The following is a 22,293-nucleotide window of genomic DNA, read 5'->3' as shown; positions in this document are numbered from 1 at the left end:
CCAAGGATGCAGACCAGAGAAAGATTTAGATAAAGAACAATATTTATTACAATAATGTAGAGACATACCCAGCTAGACAGACAGGGAAAACAGACAGACAACATATAACACTGGGGAAAAGGGGAAAAGGAAAACACTAGGAACAGACAGGTCTGTAGGATCGTAACAACCAGGACTTCTCAGAAAAGTCCTCACTGAATCAATAAAAAGCTGCAAATCGGGAAACACTTTCCCCACCTTCACATTTCTAGCTCCTTTGGTGTCCTGCAGGAATTTCTCAATACTTGCTAAAGAATCGTCACCCTGCTTGTGAGTTCTTGTCTGGGAGGACGCCAGAGACTCCATGTCACTATATTCATCACCTCCACTGTCATCTGACTGCAGACACCCACTCTGAAGAGAAATTATCTGTACTCGAGGACTGACACGTGCCAAATGTCCTCATCTAACAACATCCCACTGTAATTCTCCACAACATGCCTCTTTTGTTTCAGTTTCTGTGACCACGGTGTCACACTGAGGACTGTCAGTGTGGACTTGCTGAACAAGATCCACAGCAGCACCACTACCACTTGAATCCAGACCAGCACCATCGCTTTCACCAGAGCCCAAAACAGCAGCATTTTTATGATCAGATCCCAAACCAGCAGCACCTTTCCCACCAGAAGCCAGACCAACAGCATTTTTTCCACCAGAAGCCAGATCAGCAGCACTTTCCCACCAGAAGCCAGAGCAGTAGCACCTTTCCCACTAGAACCCAGACCAACAGCACTTTTGCTACTAGAACCTAGACCAGCACCATCTTTTTCACCAGAGCCCAGACCAGCAGAACTTGGACCTGGAGATACCTGACCAGCAGCAGCCAGTTCAGCAGCTTGAGACTCAGTGGACCCCCTTGCTTGGGGTTTGGTGCTGCAGTCTCATTGGCCTCCACACCCTGCTCAACCATCATGCTGACTTTATCAGTGCTGTCCTGAAAAATAACAACTCCATTATTCATTCTGGAAGTGGACTTGACACTGTCATAACCGACATTTTCACTGACTGCTAAACTGCAGTCCTCCACAGACAGAGTTTAACTCCATGTCGGTGTGTGAGCTTCTCCAGTCACATGCCTCTGACTCCAGGAGTCGGCATGACTCCCAGCCAGAGCGCCGATCATCACAGCTCAGGAGCCAAAGAACTAAAACCTAACCCTAACCCACAACTATGAAAAATGATATCAATACAAACCAAAGATAATCAATAACAAGATAGAAAAGATAGAAAACACACTCACGACTTCTTCCACTCACTTCCACGCTCACTCAATGCTCAGGCATGCACATTATAATGGAAGTATGACTGATAGTAGTGCCACTTGCAGTAGATGTCAGGCAGGGCCATGGCAGGAGACATAGGAATCCAGGTTCAGCCACTATCCATGGGAACCTGCGAGAAGACAAAGCACACAGACTCAGAGGAAGAAGCTAAGTTAGTAACATGGCTTGATAGGACATCAAAGCATACAGATGAAGAGGAAGAGAAAAACAGAGGAGCTCTGTGCATCTTTGGAAGTCCCACAACAGCCTAATCCTATAGGAGCATAACAAGGGGCTGGTCCAGGGCAAGCCTGAGCCAGCTCTAACTATAAGCTTTATCAAAAAGGAAGGTTTTAAGCCTACTCTTAAATGTAGAGATGGTGTCTGCCTCCTGGACAAAGGCTAGAGGATGGTTCCACAGGAGATGAACATGGTAGCTAAATGCTCTGGCTCCCATTCTACTTTTGGAGACTTTAGGAACCATAAGTCTACCTTCTGGGAATACGGTGTTCTAGTAGGATAATAAGGTCCTGTGAGTCTTTAAGATAAGATGGTGTCTGACCATTTATGGCTTTGTAAATAAGGAGAAGGATTTTACATTCTATTCTCCCCTTACAGGGAGCCAGTACAGAGTGGTTAGTATCGGAGAAATATGATCTCTCTTCCCTGTGGCATGAACCATCCCTAATTGATAGCAGCAATATTAGTATCAGCATATTGTAAAGCAGAGTATATCCATTAGTGTTAGTGTTAGCATTAATATTAGCATTAGCTTGTGCATAACATTGATTGTGGAGTAAAATTACTTTTGGCATTAGTGTAGGTAGTCCTGTAAGCACTGACATCCGTTAACATGTGTATTAGAGAGCAAACACTTTGGCTTTAGCTTCAGTGTTTGTAAAAGTAGTAGTGAAAGTATGCTATCATGCCTATAATGATTAGCATGAGCATTAGGCTATGATTAGTTTTTGTTGTGAAGCAGTATCAGTCTATCCTGGGACCTCACACCCCCCTAGCTGTCTGTGCCTCACTCCAGATGGGTTAGGTGAAGATAAAAACGTAACATCCTATTGGATGTTGCGGTGGGCGCTGGCACAGGGGAGAAGCGGAGCAAGAGTATGATTAAAAGAGCCGTTTAAAATGGATTCACAAAGTGATTAAGGGTTAGGTTTGGGTTAGCCTAACTTCAGCCTCTTCTCCCATCTTGCTCCCTCCATTATGTGCATGTTGTTTTGTGTCTCTTTCCCAGTGTGTGTATTTTTTTTATATACATATATATAAAAAAAAAATAATAATTAAAAGATGTGCTAATGACTCGTGTAGTTAGCCTGGTCTCATTTCCAGTGTGTCAGCTATCAGTGCGTTGTCAAGTCCCCCACAGCATCTCATACAGATGGTGCCCTGTAGGGTCTGTATGAGACACTCCACTGTAAACCCATCCATGGCAAATCAGATACTCAGAGCAATTGTCATTCTCATCCCAACAACATTCTCATCCCAACAACAAGGAGGTCCTTGTTCTGGTCTGCTCTGCATAGAACCTGATCCCTTGCCTCTCACCTTCATTGCCTTAAGTTCTTCCTTCACCTGCTCTGTTTTGAGGAACAGATTGAGGCAAGGGGGGCCTGTGCCGGAGGTTGTGGGTGGGGCAGTAGGGCATTTTGGAGAGGTGATGAGTTATAAGCCTCCTTGATGTTGGCATACAATAAATCCAATATTTTATTGCCTCTGGTGCAGCATGTAACATATTGAGTGAATGCGGGCAGAGAGGATGACACAGAGGAATGATTAAAGGCACCAGAAATACGACAAAGGGCATGTGGGTATTGTATCTGCAGCCTGCTTGTAACTGAGTGGACGACATCAGAGGTAGCATCAGAATTTGCAGAGGGGGGAATATACACCACTGTCACAATAACATGCAACAATTCCCTTGGTAGGTAAAATGGACTAAATGACCCAGTTATTTCTGGATTGGTGGCAGGGGAACTTCATCCAGATCAATGCAGAGATAACCAAAGAGCTGGTAGCAGACTTTCGCAGGTCCAAACACTCTCCTCCACATCCATTGAACAGACACTGAGATGGTGGGAATGAGACCAGGCAGATCCAAGATGGCGCCAGCGTGTGCGGCTTGCCGCCTACTGATGAAAGCGATTTAATCGCGCGTCAAATGAAATCGCATCGCGCTACACGCTCCAGTTTTGATGCTGGTCCAATATGCAAAAAAACGCCTTGTCGCGGCATCGCGTTGCGCGACGAGCCTGCCCAAACAACAACATTTCTTCCGCCATTTCATTCTCTCGTCGACCATGGCTGAGATAACCACCATCGCTAACCACCATAGTCCATACACCTCGCTCCCGCTCACCCAGGCCTGGTCTGTCTTGTTCCTGACCCTGTGGAGGGGACAGGAACTGTCATCCAGCTCTGGGTGAGCAGTGATGGCAACAATTAGCTGCTCCTCCATTGTTTCTGGCGGTTTGGTTTGCGCCTGGGAACACCAGGACGTCCGTACGTCACCACGTCGATGACGATCTCAACGCTGATAGGCTGTTGCGGCGCGTCTTCACGCGAATTTGCCGCAAAAGTTCAATTATTTCAACTCGAGCGATGAAGCGATGGCGCGATGGGGCAACGCGATGGGAGCGATTTTCGCGGCCAACGCGTCTATCGCGCCACACGATCGCGTCCAGTGCATCGCCCGGCGCGATGACGCCTCAAATCGCATCTTTGCATTGACTTTGTATGTAATCTTGTCGCGTGATCTCGCGTTTGGTGGGAACACGGGGTAACTCAGTCTGTATCTGAGCCAACTCAAGAAAAGGGACACACACTGGACCTTATCTTGTCATTCGGTCTGGAGTTAAATGTCACTGAGATTGTTGACACACATGTTTCTGACCACTTTGCTGTTTTATTTAACATTACGCTGCCCCCGCTCCCTTTTTAAATTGTGCGCCACGGACTGCCGTGTGCGCATAATTAACCCTTCAACTACCTCTGAATTCTCTGCAGCGTTTTGTGACTCTGTACTGCAGAATCATGACTGTAGTCTTACTCCTGGTGAGTTTTTAGACATTTTTAATGACACTTGTACTGACATATTAAAGTCAGTGGCTCCCTTAAGGTGCAAACGCTCTAAACAAGTAGGAGCGCCATGGCTTAATGACACCAGTCGCACCTTACGACGCACATGCAAACATGCGGAGAGGAAGTGGAAAAAAAATCATCCCCAAGTTTCTTTAGACATCCTAAAAGAGAGTCTTTTGGAATATCAAAAAGCTGTCAAAGCTGCTAAAAGTACCTGGGTGTTCACCTGAACACTGAACTGGTATTGATATGGGTATTGTTTTGATCCATAAAAGAATTAGTGTCATTGTTAGCATAAAAATGTCATTAACATAGTAATTAGACTACTGTTCGTATTGGAATTAGCATCATTATAAGAATTAGTGTTAGTATGACTAATTGTCATCAGCATACTATGTATGTAGTATGTATGAGTATTGTCATTGGATAACAAATTATAGCTGATATTACTAAAATATGAATACTGTCATTAACTCCATCCCACCTATATACAGTATATGTATTCAGCAAGTTCATCAGTTGTCTGTAGACATGTACTTCAAACATAAGCATGGAAGCAGATTCTTAATACAGTTTGGACAAAATTGTTTTTTTTTTTAAACTTTTTGATGGAAAAAAAGAAATGTGACCTCAAGATGTAGTAATATACAGTATGCAAGAACTAATCTGATGAGACACAAAGCAGTAATTATTGCTACAATAAATCACCAGTGGAAAATCATTTTATGTTAATAATAATTTGATGTCTTTACTGAAGTCAATTTAGTGATTAGAGAGTGATAATTAGTCAGTCCATCCATCCACCTCATCTGTTCACAGTCTGATTGTCAGATTGCCAACACATTTCCTGATAAACATTCCTGCTCCTCACACATAGAACCCTTTTCAGGTTATGTTGTCTTCTTCCTAGTTCTAAGTAATCATTTCCTGTTTTGTTTTGAAAATGCTTACCTGTTTAGCGTTCAGCATTTTCGATCACTTCCTGCCTTTGTGTGTCCTCTTGTGTAATTTGCCCTGTTCCTTGTCATTTTTCCCTCCCCGATGTATTTAATCTCATTTTGCCAGTTCGCCAAAGTACCTCCAAGTTTAGCATTCAAGTCATTCCTTGGGGTAACTGATCTAGTTTCATGTGTTTTTGTTGTTGTTGTTTTTTTGCTCATCTCTTGTCTAGTGATTTTGGATACCTTTGCCTGTATTATGAACTACTTTTCTGCGTGCCAAACTGAAAACTTTTTTCTACCTGTTCTGTGTGTTGAGTTGTGCATTTGATTCCACAGAGTGTTGGTACCAGTGACACACCTTTTGATTTTAATGACCTCTATGACCCTACTTTAGCACCCCCTTGAAAAGAGGGAAAGATGATTAAATATAACTTAAAACAAGAAAAGAGGAGAAAGTGATGTTGTGGTCCCTGTATTGCAGCTGTACACTCTGATGGATTGTGGTTTTCATTGAGAGAGACAACTGAATGGAGAGAGAGAGAGAGAGTGAGAGAGAGAGAGAGCGAGAGAGAGAGAGAGAGAGAGAGAGAGAGAGAGAGAGAGAGAGAGGGCGGGCAAGGGAGAGACAGAGAGAGATGGTGAAAGAGGTGTAATGCCTCACTCAAATGCATTTTTCTTAATCTTTCTTTCTTCCATCTCCTCCCCCTCTCCACTGTTCCAGGCACCATTCTGCCATTTATATTTCTCTTTTCCCTCTCTATCACCCCCCCCCCAACTTTGCTCCCCCTTTCCTCTCTCTCTTTCTTCCTCATTAACACACTTCTTCCTCTTCTCCATCTAGGCGTCACGATCCTCCTTTGTTTCCTACTTTCTCTTTTCTCTCTCCAAGGTCGAGTTAATGAATGACGGAGTGTGTCATCAATTCCCCTTTCTCCCTTTACACCTGTCATATACTCACTCACTCTCAGACTCACACACACAAACACTGTGAATTGATTAGGGCAGCAGAAGCTTTGTGATGTCAGTCAAGTGAAACCACTTTAAGCTTAATTCTGCTGGCTTTTATTTTGTAGCTGTGTCTTTTTATATTGAAATTCCAAAACAGATAATATATGCTTTAGTACTTTGCATATTAGATTAAACTTTAGATTAGATTCAACTTTATTGTCATCAGCAGTGCACTAGAGTGCAGCACAGAGACAATGAAATTCAGACATATGGATTATTTATAGTAATTAAATGACTTAAATAAGGTGGATAAACAGATTCATGGAAATTAAATGTATTGATGAGCCTACATTTATGTTTCATCGCATTTTCAGTGCTCCTCTTAACATTTCTAAATGCTAATCAATGTACAGTTTGGATAATTAAAAAATTTAATTAACTGAAGCCTTACATCAGAATGTCATAGTAATAAATAAGCTTTCAAAATATTGTGAGTTATGATCAAATTAAAACTTCATGTAGAAATTAAATGAAAACATTAATTGATGCATTTTAGTATATCGTAAGTGTAACACTGCAACCACAACTTAAACTTGATAATGAAAAGTAAAATGGGTTCTTAAATTGAATTTGAATTTTGTTCAAACACAAAAACTTACTAAAAACTGAAAAACTAAACTAAAAATTTACTAATTGATTTTTTTTCCATACATAAAATTACAGTTCGATGAAATGATTTCATTTTACAGCCCAGAGACATTCATGATCCTCAAGCCCTTAATTCACAATGTTTTATATTTTCTTACCTCCACTTCTCTTTTATGTCTATTTCAGAATCTCCTGTTGGTCAGATGCGTCCACCTCATGGGAGCGCCACGCCTCAAAAGAATAGTAACCTCCTGGTTATCATTGTGGTGTCTGTTGGAGCCGTCACTGTGGTTGTAATCGTCATTGTGGCACTCATCTGCACCCGGCACTCCTCCGCTCAGCAGAGAAAGTAAGGCATTTCATTCATCTTTGTCATGGCAGTAAACAGCTGTTAGGATAACAAGGCAGATGGTTAATAATCTGCCATGTTTTGTCTTTTTAATTGAAATTCAGAAATGTGTTGCTACTGACTGACACAGGTGAGAAAATTTCTACCAAATCAAAAAGGACCCATAACTACCCTGCCTAGGATGGACCTGACCTTTATGGCCTTAATCACATTAAATTCACTTTCTTTTTAATCCCATTCATCTGGTTTCAGTTGTTTTGTAATCCACATCAGGTTTCAGTATTATTTCATAGTAGTTTGTCCAGCTCACTTTTAATTTAGAATACATTTAATGATTTTTTTGGTTTTTGTCTTTGTTTTTTTCCAATTTACATTAGTTTTAAACTGTAGGATATCAATCCTGCTTGATTTAACGAAACCCATGCTTACACTGGTAACAGCAAATGCAGTTAAGCACTACAGCAAACACTCATGACTCCGCAATCGGGAAATCCATGTTGAATCAGGAAACCCATGTTGCACTGACATACTCTGACACTTGGAATAGAGACACACTAGCCTGTCCTAGCTAAATTATCTAAAATTGGTACACTTCATCAAGTTGCAAAGGATATCTCGGTTTGGATAACGTTGCACAAGCAAAAGGAATCATCCGAGAGGCCCATTGTTTTTGTAACCTCAACATTTCTGAGAAAATCCAATGTTTTGCTGGTAGCATCTGTTAGCATTAGCATAGCTAATGAGCCACCATGCCTACACTGGACGCTGCCGACTCACCTGGAAAGGTGGAACAATTGTTAAACAAGGCATACAAAAAGATCGCTGATCTTCTTGAGGACATTGAACGGATGTCGGACGAGCTGCAGAGGAAGGATTCCCTCCTGACCACCATCAGGTCTCGTATCCCGACATTACCAACTGGCTGGAGACATCACGGACCAGTGAGCCTGCACCACAGAACACCACCTCTGCACTCGGGCACACAGTTCTCTGGGAACTGTTCTCCTTCTGTCAACAACCTGTCTGCTCCACCCCAAACAAGGGGACCCCCTGGACCGAAGTGGTTGTCTGCAGGCGGAAGAGGGCTCCGAGCGGGACCAGTGGCGGGGCTCCCTCTCTCCCGAGCGTGCCCCGCTCTCCTACAAGTGAGTGAGCGACAAGCTGGTGGCTCAGGACCAGCACCAGAAAACTGCGCCTGTTTCTGCGGCCACAGACATCATACCTCCGTTGATGGACACCTCAGCTTTCCCTCCACTCACGGCTAGTTGTCCTCCAGCAGAATCCCAGGTGGTGTCCAGCAGAAGGAGAACTGCAGCCGATGATACCTGGCACCCTCTCAAACTCCAGAACCGCTCGACTTCTTGTAACAGGTCGGCGAACGTGCAAGCGGGCTTGGCGATACCACCTTCAGTGGGCAGCTGCTGCGTCTACCTGGCCTGGAGGCCCGGTCTCTTCCCAGCCGGTGCCCAGTGGTGTGGAATCGGAGAACCTGCCCTCCTCTAGGGCACCAGGACGCTATGCGAAGACACTTCGGGAGTCACCGCTGCCGTGCCCAGGGGTTTGCCTCTGAAGGGAGCGCCGCCACTGCCTCTCCTCCTCCAGCCCCTCTCCCTGCCCAGCACCCGGAGCTGCCTGTTGAGTGCCCCCCACCTCCAGACTCCGACGCCGCTGGCTCGGCCCACCTGCCTTCATCAGCGGGCCCATACCGACCCACTCCCGCAGTGCTGAGCGGTTCGTCAGACTCCTCAGCATGAACACCTGGCTCCAGCACACCTGCACATCACACAACCTGGTTTTTATTGACAATTTCAACCTTTTCTGGAATTGCCCTTCCTTTTATCATCACGACGGACTTCATCTGAGTACGTTGGGCAGCTCGGTCTTAGCAGGTAACATTCACCACGCGGTTCAATCACACCCACGTGATTGACTGCCTGTACGTCTCACACACACACACCCCACACCCCCGCCCACAGAAGTACCGCACAGCACCTTCCACACCCTCCCAACCATCATCTCCTACAGATCGCGCAAACCCAGGACTGTTTTTAGACCATGCACACGCTGTCATTACACCGAATCACTACGACGAGTGCGCATTCAGCATGAACATTAATGTGGCAGTGCTGAATTCAGCATGAACTCAGCAATGTTGCCCGACCAGTGGCACATCACAAGTGAGCCTGGTTCATCTTTCCCTGCCTGGCATCATATTTCCCGCAATTACCAGAATGCAGCTTTTAAACAAGACTTTTAATGAATGATGTGATTTTAGATTATAAGTTAGACTGTCTTCTTTTAACCTAGACATAGCTTGGCACTGATGCACCTGTTGTTCTCACCGAGGCTTCCGAACCAAATTTTAATTTTTTATTTTCTACTAGAGGGGGTAGAAGAGGAGGCAGAACTGCTTCGATCACAAATAACACACTGACCTCTAATGGAGTGTCTTTTAACAGTCACACATCATTTGAGAACCACACTTTTGTTTTTAGCAGCCCTCTGATTCTCTGCATTACTGTATATAGACCACCCCATCACTCATCAGCTTTTTTATCAGTGAATTCTCTGAACTTTTATCAGTCATTCACACCTTTTATAACAGGATTTTAATAACTGGTGATTTTAATCTACATATTGATGACACCTCAGACCCAATATCCAGTGAATTTTTAAACCTTTTAAATTGTCTAGATTTTAAGCAGCACGTCACACAGCCAACTCACAACAGAGGACACACCCCGGACCTGGTCCTAAGCCATGGCCTGTCCATTGGTGTGTCCTCTGTTGTTGACCTGGCTGTGTCTGACCACTACTGTGTGTTTTTTAACATCACCTGTTTTAACCAGCGGGAGCCCCCGGTGAGAACAGTGAGGAGGTACTAGTGCTGCAAATTTTATTAAGATTTTACACAGCTTAAATTTTACCTGCACCCTGTGATTTCGTTGTTGATAATTTTAACAGCAAACTGTCGTCCACTCTTAACTCAGTAGCTTTACTTTTAACCAAAACAATAAAAAGAAAACCTACACCCCTGTGGAGAAACAACGTTGAAATACATAAACTGAAACGACGTTGCAGGAGTGCAGAGAGGAGATGGAGGAAAACTAAATTGACAGTCCACCTTGACACTTTACAGCAACAACTAAAAACCCACAATAATGCAGTTAAACAGGCAAGCATTTCTCTTTTATCATAATTCATCATAGACCATAAAAACAACCCCCGTTTCCTCTTCTCCACCTTTGATATTTTAACAAGCACAAATTTTGAGAAAGTTTTTAAGATGCCATCAGACGCTCATTGTGAGAACTTTGCAGACCACTTCAGAACCAAAATCAAGGACATCAGATCCAGCCTTTCATTCCAACAAGTTTTATCTGTTAACATGCCTGAATTGTTGTCCTTGCCTGAGGAAACACTGGAGAGTTTTGCCCTGGTCGATGCGAGGACACTTGGTCAAGTTTTCTCCCAAGTAAACCCAACAACCTGCCTTTTAGATCCAATTCTCACATCACTTTTAAAACCATTTTATGGATTCTTTAAGGAACAGCTTTTAAACATTATGAATTGTTCTCTTCAGACGGTTGTCTTCCCCACCGCCTTTAAAACAGCTGTGGTGAAGCCCCCTCTGAAAAAGAGCACTTTATACCCCAACGTTTTTAATTATTACTGAACCGTATCCAACTTGACCCTTTTTAAGTAAAAGAGACAGCACTTTCAAAGAATTTAAACGACATCAGGTGGAATTTAGGTAACAAGAAACTCACAGTCTTGGTTCTACTGGATCTAAGCGCTGCCTTTGATACAGTAGACCATCACATTTTATTAGATAGACTCAGACACCTGGTTGGCCTCTCTGGTACTATTTTATCTGGTTCCACTCTTATCTCCCAGACCGATGTTTTTATGTAAGTATGGATACATGTTCCTCAGGAACCCATAAAATTAGGTGTGGGGTTCCCCAAGTCTCAATTTTAGGTCCAATTCTTTTTAACCTTTGCATGCTTCCTCTTGGGGACGTCATCAGGGAACACTGCATCAATTTCCATAGCTACGCTGATGATACACAGCTGTACATTACCGTGTCAATAGATGGGCCAATAGATACCATTTTTAACTGCATTTTAGATATCAAGTTATGATGGCAGGGAATTTCCTACAGTTCAACCAGGACAAAACAGAGGTTTTAGTCGGTTAATCGACGTTCATCAGAGAACAGCACTAAGGCCCACCCGCCCCTCGTCCAGCATAAATGCTCTCTGGCCCATGGAAGACGATGATGCCTATGCCTGGTGGTGGTCAGATATCCTTGAAGGTCGTCAGCACACGGACCACACTGATGTAAATGGTTTCAAATGGTCTGACATGACACTTGGGTGCCTCTCACGTCACTTAAATGTGCCTGGAGTTGAGTGGCATTCATCATCCAGTTGTGCAGGGCACTGTTGACAATGAAGCGGCCATCAGTGTGGGATGTGGCCAAAGGATGTCCACTTCTATGCCTTTCTGTGACTCTTCCAGTCTCTCTGTATCTCTGTTACAACCTGCTGATGACACTCTGTGACACTCTAAGTTCAGTGGTCATTTCCCTCTGAGAACATCCTGTTTGAAGTCTTGCAATGGCGAGATACTGTTGATTAATTGTTAGGTGTCGTCTTGGTCTCATGATATCAAAATGTGAACAGCATGATGAAGAGGACTGTTGAAATACCAATTCTAATTGAACCAGGAAATTTATTGGTCGATTCATGGATCAAACACCTGTTGTGAATTTTTCCATTCCTCCCATCCTCCTTGTTAGAGAACAGCAAGTTGTGCAAAAAGTACTGAAACATTGAACAGTTGGACATGTGCATTCAAAAGTTTAGAGAAGGCCAAATTAAGTTCACCTGTAAAGATTATAGTACATTTTAGGTTCATCCTGAAATTTCACCCGAAAGCCGAAAAATCCCTAATTTTTTGTGAGTAGTGTATGAGGATTGTGCATTTCTGTTATGGTGTGTTATTTTTTTGGTGGGATTTGGATGGTTGCATAGGAATATGACTCTTACAACTGCCCTTCCTTACCCTACCTTGTCATGTACAGTGCTGTGAAAAAGTAATCCCCCCAGGAAAAATTACGTGTGTCAACTAACTATCCATGTGTCACTGTCCACTAACATCAGTCTCTCAGTCTGTTCTTCTTTACATGTCCCCTTTCCTTACCACCTGCCCACTGATATCCACACTGTGTTTCTGGTCCTCTGTGCAGGAAGAGAGCTAGCCACAGTGCCAGTAAGAGAAAGGGCAGCCAGAAGGACCTACGACCTCCTGACCTATGGATCCATCACGAGGAGATGGAGATGAAGAGCATGGAGAAAGCTCCCAGTGTTGCCCCATCTGGACATGATTCGCCCATCCAGTCCTGCCAGGATCTCCCCCAGGTCACACACAGCCAGTCAGAGAGCCAGATGGGCAGCAAGAGCAGCCACTCAGGTACAGGATAGATGCTGATTCAGTCATTTATTTGTCCACTCATTCAAGTAATAAATGAGTGGACAAATAAATGTAATGCAATAAATATTTAAATGGATATGACATGCAGTGTAATGTACATCAACAATTAACCATAACCATTTAACCATTATGTCTCTAAAAAATATAAATAAATAAATAAAAATTAAAAAAATTATGAACTGAGTTTTTAATTACAGATGAAGATTTCATGTCATTCATGTTATGTTGTATAGGATTAATCTCTATATTGCCTAGCAATACAAAATCTCCACAATGGACTATATTTATACTGCGCTTTCTAGTCTGATTACCACTCAAAACTCTTTTACAACACAAGCCTGCATTCACTCATTCGCACACACATAGACTTAGACTGTTTCTTTATTACAGTATTTTCCGGACTATAAGTCACACTTTTTTTCATAGTTTGGTTGGTCCTACGACTTATAGTCAGGTGAGGTCACAGTTTATTGCTGCACTAGGCCAAACTGTCCTGACTGACATGGATTATCGTCTACAGCTGCGTGAGGGCGCTCTAGGCTTGTGACAACTATACACTGCACCTGTACCACTCCAGCACCACAAATTACCTGGAAAAAAGACAACTGAGAAAGACTGAACACAAACAAAATGCCCCCCAAAAGAAAATCCTATACTGCAGCTTACAAACTGCAGGTAGTAACATACGCAGCCGAAAACGGTAATCGTACAGCAGAATGAAAGTTTGGTGTGAGTGAGCAGTTTAAACATACAGACACAAAGTATATGCAACAATTGTTAAAAAATGTAACAAAATATATATACAAGAATAACAGGACTTTGTTAAAAATATAACCAAGTGTAACTAAATATATAATTATCTAATATGTATTACAATGTATATTACATATTATATAATATTATAATGATAACTAAGTATAACAAGTATTTACAGTAGTTCCAAAAAAAAAAAAGTGCAGTTGTAGATGATAAATGCAAACAATAGACAGTATGTGCAATATTGCAGATAAATATGTAACACTGGAATATTTGGGTTTGTGAGGTTGGTGGATTAACTGTTTGAGTTGCAATTGTACAGTATGATGACTCGTGGCAGGAATGATTTTCTGAAGGAGAAGGAGCTCCGCTGTCTGTTCACGAGGTGGTGAAGAGGATGTTCAGGGTTATCCATGATGGATAACAGTCTGTCCAGTGTCCTCCTCTCCACCACCAAAAGTGTCTAATTTGCAGCCAATAATGGAGCTGGCCTTCCTGATCAGTTTGTTCAGTTTGTTGATGTCACCGGCTCTGATGCTGCTCCCCCAGCACTGCACTGGCAACAACAGACTGGAAGAAGATGTCGAGCATCTTGCTGCACACGTTGAATGGTCTGAGCCTCCTCAGGAAATATAATTTGCTCATCCCCTTTTTGTAAACAGCATTGATGATAGTTTTCCAGTTCAGTCTGTTGTTGAGGTGCACTCTGAGGTATTTGTGATCCTCCAACACTGTGACATTCTCCCCCAGAATCCACAGTGGTTGTGTGGTCATCCTGTTCCATCTGAAATCAATAACCATCTCTTTGGTCTTGGCCACGTTAAGCAGCAGGTGATTTCTACTAGACCATTCCACAAAATCGTCCATCACTGCTCTGTATTCCTCCTATCGTCCATCCTTTATACACCCCACGACCGTTCAGTCGTCTGAAAACTTCTGTAAGTGGCACAATGAAGAGTTGTACTGAAAGTCTGAGGTGTACAAGGTGGTACATTCATACGATGATAGCTACACCAAAGCTCATTACGAGCTTTAACCACTCACAGACACTCAAACACTGATGGCACAGCATTGGGAGCAATTTGCGGTTCAGTATTTTGCCCAAGGATACATCAACATGTAGATTGCCGAGGGATTGAACTACCCCTCTGATAAATGGACGACTGCTCCACCTCCTGAGCCACATCCAATGTGTTGAACACTCAGATTTTAAATTAGTTATAGATCAATATAATTCTAATTATTAGGATTATAAATGCAATTATTATGATTATAAATGTAATTCTAACATAATTATAAATGAAATCACAATTCATCAATCATGAATAAAAACACTAATGTATTAAGTAACAATATATGAATATTTTCTCCCAGAGCCTAAAGAAGGGAGAGATGAATGTGAATCCCCGTTTTGATATTTGAGTGTTATGATGTTCCAGGAGCTGACGGTGATGAGGCATCCAGCAGCATCTCCACTCTGGAGCACTCACTGGCTGCTAGGAGGGGGACACGAGGCAAAATGATGATTCCGATGGACTCACAGCCAAGCAATACACGTAAGTAACACAAGTCTGTGTGTGTTTTTGTATATTCTGAAAAAAAAAAAAAAAAACCTCCTTTAACTGACTTTTTTTCTTTGCACAAAGGTTTTCAGCAGCAAAAAGCAAAAAAGTCTTATGGCCATGCTTTGTGGGAAATATTAACATAAACATGCTAACATGCTCACAGTGACAATGCGAGCATGGTGATGTTAAGCAGCATAATGTTAAGAGTGTTAGCATGCTAACATTTGTTAATTATACAAAACACAAAGTACATCTGAACTTCATGGGAGTATAATTAATTTTATAGGCATTTGGTCACAAAAAAAGAAATAATTTTGACCTGAGGATGGCACTAGATGAAAAATCAGAGGATCACTAAAGTTGTCACAGGTCTGAGTGGAACGTGAATGACAAAACCAAATTTCATGAAAATCCATCCAGTATTTACTGAGACAAAACCATTGGATTGGATTAATGTGGGCTCTCTGTCTGGTTTTCTCCTGAAGACGTGCTGCTGCGTTCTGTATGAGCTGTAACTGACCAATGGCTTTCTTAGACACACCAGACAGAAGAGCATTACAGTAGTCCAGCCTGCTGGAGATAAGAGCATGTAGTAACATTTCTGTGTCTGCCTGTGGTAGAAACAGTCTGACTCTAGCAATATTCCATAACTGATAGAAGGACATGTCAGTCACGTTTCTAATGTGATGTTCAAAATTTAGGTTGAAGTCAAATTACCTGTTCCTTGGTGTTTAGTGCAAGTAGATGTAACTGTTCAGACAGTTTCTCTCTCTCTCTGCACCAATAATAAGGATCTCAGTTTTGGTTTGATTTAGCTGTAAGAAGTTCTGAGTCATCCACAAGCTGATATCAGAAATGCATGTAATTAAGTTATTGATAGAACTGTAATCATTTGAGCTTACAGACATATCAATGGTAAATTGGTAAATGGGCTGTATTTGTATAGCGCTTTTCTGTCGATTGAGACCATTCTTTTACAACTCACGTCTGAATTCACATGTTCACACACCTGTTCATCCAGCAGCTAAGCCACCTGCTTGTTATGAGCATTGTCCACTCACACACCAATGGCACAGCACTGGGGGCAGTTTTGGGGTTCAGTATCTTGCCAAAGTACTTTGGCACCTATCCAGTAACTACTGAGAAGCAAAACCACAAATGATGACTTCATGGTTAACATTGGCCAGGGATCAAACCACCGACCTTCTGATAGGTGGACGACCGCTCTACCTCCTGAGCCACAGCTGCCCATATATAGCTGGGTATCGTCTGGTGAATTATGGAAATTGATGTTATGAAATCAAATAAGATCGTCTGGCATTTCTGACTGCTGCATTGTATTCTGCTAGGAGTTATCTTAAGATAGCATAGTGCACCTGAAGTTTTGCCTTTGTCAATCTCCATTCAGCTTTGTGACAGTTTTGTATGGTGTTGGTGGATGTTCTGTTTTCTCCATGGTGGTTTTTATTTTGTATATAGATTATCCACTAGATTATTGAGATGATGGGAAAGTTAGCAAAGACTCTGGCCTATCATTTATATGCAAGACAAAACAGCATATAAAAGGAAACAGTGAATTCAGTTAAGTAGTAATCAGACAGAACAATATCCATGACATCCATCTGTATGTAATGACAAGGTCTAAGGTATGACCATAGCTATGACTTGGTTTATGAACGTGTTGTTTGCTCAGATCTTCCAATAGATGTAAAAAGCCTTCTTGTCTGTTATTGCCAATGTGTGAATTAAAGTCATCAATAATGATTATGTTGTCAGAATTACAGCTGATAATAGGTAAGACCTCGGAGAAATCACTGCAAGAATGGGTACCTGATAGCATGATACTTAAATGAACTAAAAACATCAAAAGAAATATTTGCTCAGAGCATCAGTACATATGATGGCTGTCCCTCCACCCATCTTCCTTTGTCTAATTGGATAGGAGAAATTTTAATTCTGTGGAGCAGTTTCAGTAAGTATCAGGTGCATCCATGGTCAGCAAAGTTTCAATTAAAAATAGGCAAACTGACATTCAAAAAAAAAAAAAAAAGCTTAATTAAGGAAGTTTGATTGAGGAGGGACCTCATTTAACAGTACCATTCCCAGGTTTACTGTCCTGCTTTGCGATTGGACTGGTCTGACTGCACACAGGTGGGCAACACAGTAGTAGATGTTTGAAGACAGCAGCTTTGCCCCCAGCCACTTATTATCAGTTGCATGTTATATTATTTAATTTTCACACTAAGGCATCATTACCTTTATATAATAAAATACACAAAGAAGCACAAAATAATACACGTAACGACATTATACCAGGGTTTGTCATTTGAACAGTAACAGTTCAATGAATTAATTGTACTTTCAAAATCTGTTTCTGTCCATTAATGTATTGCCCCAGTGCATGCTGGGAGGGTTCTCAACTCACCAACCTCATGTAAATACAATCACATGGTCTGGTCAAAGTTCCAGCTCTTCCAGGACTCATCCAAGATTAACAAATCAAAGAAATACATTGTGATTGATAACAACATGTTAGTCAGAATTAGTTAAACCATATTTGAAGAACAGGGCCCAGCTCTGTCACACTTCCATCTTCTCCAAGGAGCAACCTTCGGGCCTGAAAAGTGAAGCTAACTAGAATGTGCCAAAAACTGCAGTTCCTCGAGTGGCCACTTGAGGCTGGCTCCAAAAATGAGGGAAACTATAAAGACCTCTCATCTCTCATCTCATCTCATCTTCCACCGCTTATCCGGGGTCGGGTCGCGGGGGCAACAGCTTCAGCAGGGGACCCCAAACTTCCCTTTCCCGGGCCACATTAACCAGCTCTGACTGGGGGATCCCGAGGCGTTCCCAGGCCAGTGTGGAGATATAATCTCTCCACCTAGTCCTGGGTCTTCCCCGTGGTCTCCTCCCAGCTGGACGTGCCTGGAACACCTCCCTGGGGAGGCGCCCAGTGGGCACCCTTACCAGATGCCCAAACCACCTCAACTGGCTCCTTTCAACGCAAAGGAGCAGCGGCTCTACTTTGAGTCCCTCACGGATGACTGAGCTTCTCACCCTATCTCTAAGGGAGATGCCAGCCACCCTCCTGAGGAAACCGATTTTGGCTGCTTGTACCCACGATCTAGTTCTTTCGGTCATGATACTATATAGACTTCCATATTAAAATGCCCAAAGTTACAGCAGAAATGTGTTTACAGCCTGGTACAAAACAACTGTTTGGGTCTCTATTGCTAGTTTCCCCATTCATAACAACTAAATGGGTGGTGAATATTTATATAACTCACCGGTTTCAATTATATTAAGGCTTGAAGTTATGCATATTTGTGGGCATGACAGCTTTGAGTGACAGCTAACTACTCGTTTCAGCAAGCAAGCCTCATTTAACCCAGCTCAGCTCCACCCATGCTCTCAGCTGGGAAATATGTGGAATAAGGCATTGCCAAGATTGCCACAAGCCATGGTAACTGACTATGACGATGGTTCTGCAGAAACTCATAAGTGATGTCCTGGAGACTATGTCCATGTTTTATACAGTTTATAATCATCTCCATATCACCTCCTGCCAGCTCTGTCACCCAGTGGATGGAGTTTATGGTGGTAGTAGCTGTCTATAAACAGATCCACCTGTCAGTGTAGAACTGCCTCAAAGACAGACTGATGCAAAACATCTGCAATATCTCTGAGAACAGCAGTGACACCGCCACACATCCATGAACCAGTGTCTTGTTTGTGTAGAAGCACATCATCTAATTATTGCCCTCTCACTCTGTGAGCATGTGTATGGGAGCTGAAAGTTTCAAACTGTAATTACCCTGCTCTCTGTGTCCTTCTTTCTGTCCCTTTTTTAGTCATCTTCTGTTGTGTTATTGTTATTGTTTACTGCAGTTGTAACAAACTGAAACTGCTGAGATCAGTGACCATCAGGTTACAACTTTGTGTATTATTTTCTGGAGAGTGTGCGTTAGCAGGTGACTGATTGTTTTTTTCTGGGATGTGACAAGCACTCCTGTGTGTGTGTGTGTGTGTGTGTGTGTGTATGTATGTGTAAACAGGAAAATCTTTGTCTTCCTCTGGCAACACACTGACCCATCCTCTACTCTTTTTCCCCCCTTTCTATCCATTTCAGTTTCTGTTACATTTTTTTTAATTCACTTTTACTTTATTTTATTTTTTTGTCAAAGTTCATTCAGGAAGACATTCTGTCTTCTGTTCTTCCTCAGTCATTCTTACATCTGAGCTGTGGTTTCGTAGCTTTGTAATTTTCAGAACTTCTACTTTTCTACTTGGCATTATTGAACTTTGAAATCTCTGCGGTGGTTAAAGCCAATCAGGTTGCACTGATAAATACAGCAAAATAATCATCCATTACACCTGTTAGTGCTTCTATGTTCTTAATTGAAAAGCAAACATTTATGGAAACCAAATGCAACAAGATATTCAGATATCACAAAACTAATGTTTTCCTCTTCCTGACAAAATGAATATCATTATAGGAATTTACAAGAGACAGCAGTTTAAACAGGCATCACCAACTTCTGTCATTCAAAAAATGAAGCCAATTAATCGTAAAGTGATCTTTTACAAAAATTTTAGTACATTTTGTAAAAATGGTATAAAAATGTTTTGCACCTGTGCTTCATTATAACAAAACTTGGACAGATTACACGATTGGCTAACCAAAAATGTAATTGCTGATTTGTAATAATGCACAGTGCAAATTTTTAAAAACTTACTGTATAAATATAAACTTATGTAAACAGCTGCATGAAAAGCTGGCCATCATAGAGAAGAGGCACGATATAATTTCAAACAGTCTCCCCTGTCAAACATTCAACATTCATAGTGTTGCACTCATAGTGTTGTTCATATGAGAAGTGACAGAAATTGTTCTGTAAAGAATGGAAAATAGGAGCGAGTGAGAGAATTTCAAACCCTGGTTACTTTCTCATCTCCACAGAGTTGATGAATCAGAGGCCGAAATGTTTATGAATGTCAGATTTTTTGAAGATTTAAAAATGGCCGGACACAACCTCCCAATTCCAACATTAGAAACGTGTGGGCGGAATGGATTTAAAAGGTATGCAACCAACTGGCAAGCACTTCTGATGCAGCCTTTGAATTAATACATCAACTATCTCAAAACTGAATTTAGAAATACCTGTAGGGCCCAGTTTTAGATATCCTTCCATAGATGATGCTGTCAATAAAGAAAGCTGTTTATTGACAGCTAACTGCTAAAAGGACTGTCCTTTTTTTCTTATACTACTATGCTTCATTTACACCTACTAACAAGTTACTGTGAAAATACACAAGGTCAGGATGAATAAAATTGTATGAGCATTCTTCTGACTGCATTTTATGTTGCTGAAATATTTAAAGAATTTTACTAAACTGCAACCACATGCAGATGATGTGGGATTGGTTGTGTTGAATATAAAACCCTTGCAGGGTCTGCATTGTTTCTGTCTTTGCTTCTGTCTCTTTCTCTCAGTCTCTCCTGAAGCAGCTCAAGCCTTCTTAACTTTTTCCCTCTGCCACCACATCTCATTTCTGCAAGCCAACTGATCTCTTTATCTACCTTCTGTTTTTACCTCTTTGTGTCTGCTGTCTGGCTTTCTTCTTTCTGTGTCTCTGTTGCTGTCATTTTGTTTCTGTTTTTTGTGTTTTTCTTCTTTTTTTTCCATTGTTCTCTTTTATCTCAGTTTTTCTGCTTTTCCTCCCTGTCTCCATCTCCTTCTTGGTCTGTTTTTCCCATTTATCTTTTTTGAGTCTTTTCCATCTGATTCTAATCCCTTCTGCCTTATTTTGTTCCCTCTGTTACTATATTGATTTATTCTTTTGTCTTTCTTATCTGTTTCCTCTTTTTCTGTTTACTGTCTTCATTTTTCTCTCTTTCTTTATTTTAAATCTAGCATTAGATTTTTCTTTGTGTCTCCCAAATTCCAAACTTTCTAAATCTCTATCTGTATTTCTGTCTTTAGCATCTCACCTCTCTCTCTTTCTCTTTCGCTCTCACACACACAGACACACAAATAAACCTCCATTTACCTGTAGGTCAAGCTCACTGCCTCACTGCACCAAAATCATCAATATTCTTAATTGATAACAGTATTGATCAGACTTGCTCATCTCTGGTCATCTTACTGCTATAATCAAACCCTGCTTCTCTTTAAATGATCACTCCACAAATACTGCAAACAAGAAGCATTCTCTCTCTCTCTCTCTCTCTCTCTCTCTCTCTCACACACACACACACACACACACACACACTCAGAGACACCTCTTAAAGCTGACAAAGTAACAGTCCAAGTCTTATGTGGTCTTCACATACACAGACAGACACATAGTGATGTACATATTTTTCACTCATGAAATCTGAAAGAAAACATGCTGAAATTTTCATCAATATTATTTTCACACCATTTAACAAGTTGCATGTGTTGTGTATCGACGATGCAGCAATGAAGTGAAGATGATGAAGAAGTTCTCCGCCGATACTGTCTTGTTCATAAAGGTTTATTGAAGCAAGTACAGCATCTCAGACAGCATGCGATGTCTGGGTGGTTTCAGCCAATAGAAGCAACACACACATACAGCATCTCGAACATGCATTATATAGGGGAGTTGTGTGGACACAACTAAATACAGAAAGTTAGAAAGACCTAATATGGTCGTAACAGAACATATGCTGCACAACAGGTGAGGGCCTAATATAATCATGGCCTCTCCATCTTTAGGTTAAAGGTATTTACGAGCAACAAAAATCTCCAAGCTCAGGGGAAGGGATGCCCAAAAAGATGAGCAGATACTACACATGCTTTATAACTGAGTGTTGCCTGAAGAGTGTTTTTACACATCACTGACTGATACCAGTCTTCTTCGCTGGTTGCCTCTCAACCTCACAGTGATGGCAAGACTCAAGGAAGTTACTAGCCCTGGCTGGATTATTATTTGTTAAAATAAAAGGGAGAGAGAGAGATCGACTGCTGGATGAGCTAGATTGACTTTACCAAGAGAGAGAGTGCCACACTGCAGAAGTTTTTGGCCTCTTTATTCAAACAGCAATGCATTTTGTGATTGGCAGTTCAATGTGCAAAGCGGCAATGCAATCCTCAATTGAGTTTTTATTATATTGATTAAAAATTGAAATGAAGCTCAATCAGTTGTGTTTCATACCTCCATAGTGTGAT

General features: G+C 41.7%; 1 protein-coding gene across 8 annotated transcripts in view; it reads left to right on the top strand.

Moving 5' to 3' along the window:
• dcc (DCC netrin 1 receptor) overlaps nucleotides 1-22,293 on the top strand; it is a 388,720-nt gene that overhangs the window by 275,292 nt on the left and 91,135 nt on the right. For all 8 annotated transcript variants that reach the window (XR_013079191.1, XM_076757427.1, XM_076757429.1 and 5 more), the window contains exons 23-25: nucleotides 7,118-7,280; nucleotides 12,535-12,758; nucleotides 14,975-15,091. Coding sequence is in view for 7 of the 8 variants with exons in the window: in XM_076757427.1 (XP_076613542.1) it covers nucleotides 7,118-7,280; nucleotides 12,535-12,758; nucleotides 14,975-15,091 (504 nt within the window). In the remaining variant the exon portion in view is untranslated. The remainder of the gene's footprint in view (nucleotides 1-7,117; nucleotides 7,281-12,534; nucleotides 12,759-14,974; nucleotides 15,092-22,293) is intronic.

The sequence above is a fragment of the Chaetodon auriga genome, chromosome 19, assembly GCF_051107435.1.
Source record: "Chaetodon auriga isolate fChaAug3 chromosome 19, fChaAug3.hap1, whole genome shotgun sequence".
Lineage (NCBI taxonomy): Eukaryota > Metazoa > Chordata > Actinopteri > Chaetodontiformes > Chaetodontidae > Chaetodon > Chaetodon auriga.
Note: the sequence above shows the minus strand (reverse complement) of the source record. Positions and strands in the feature narration are given on the sequence as shown.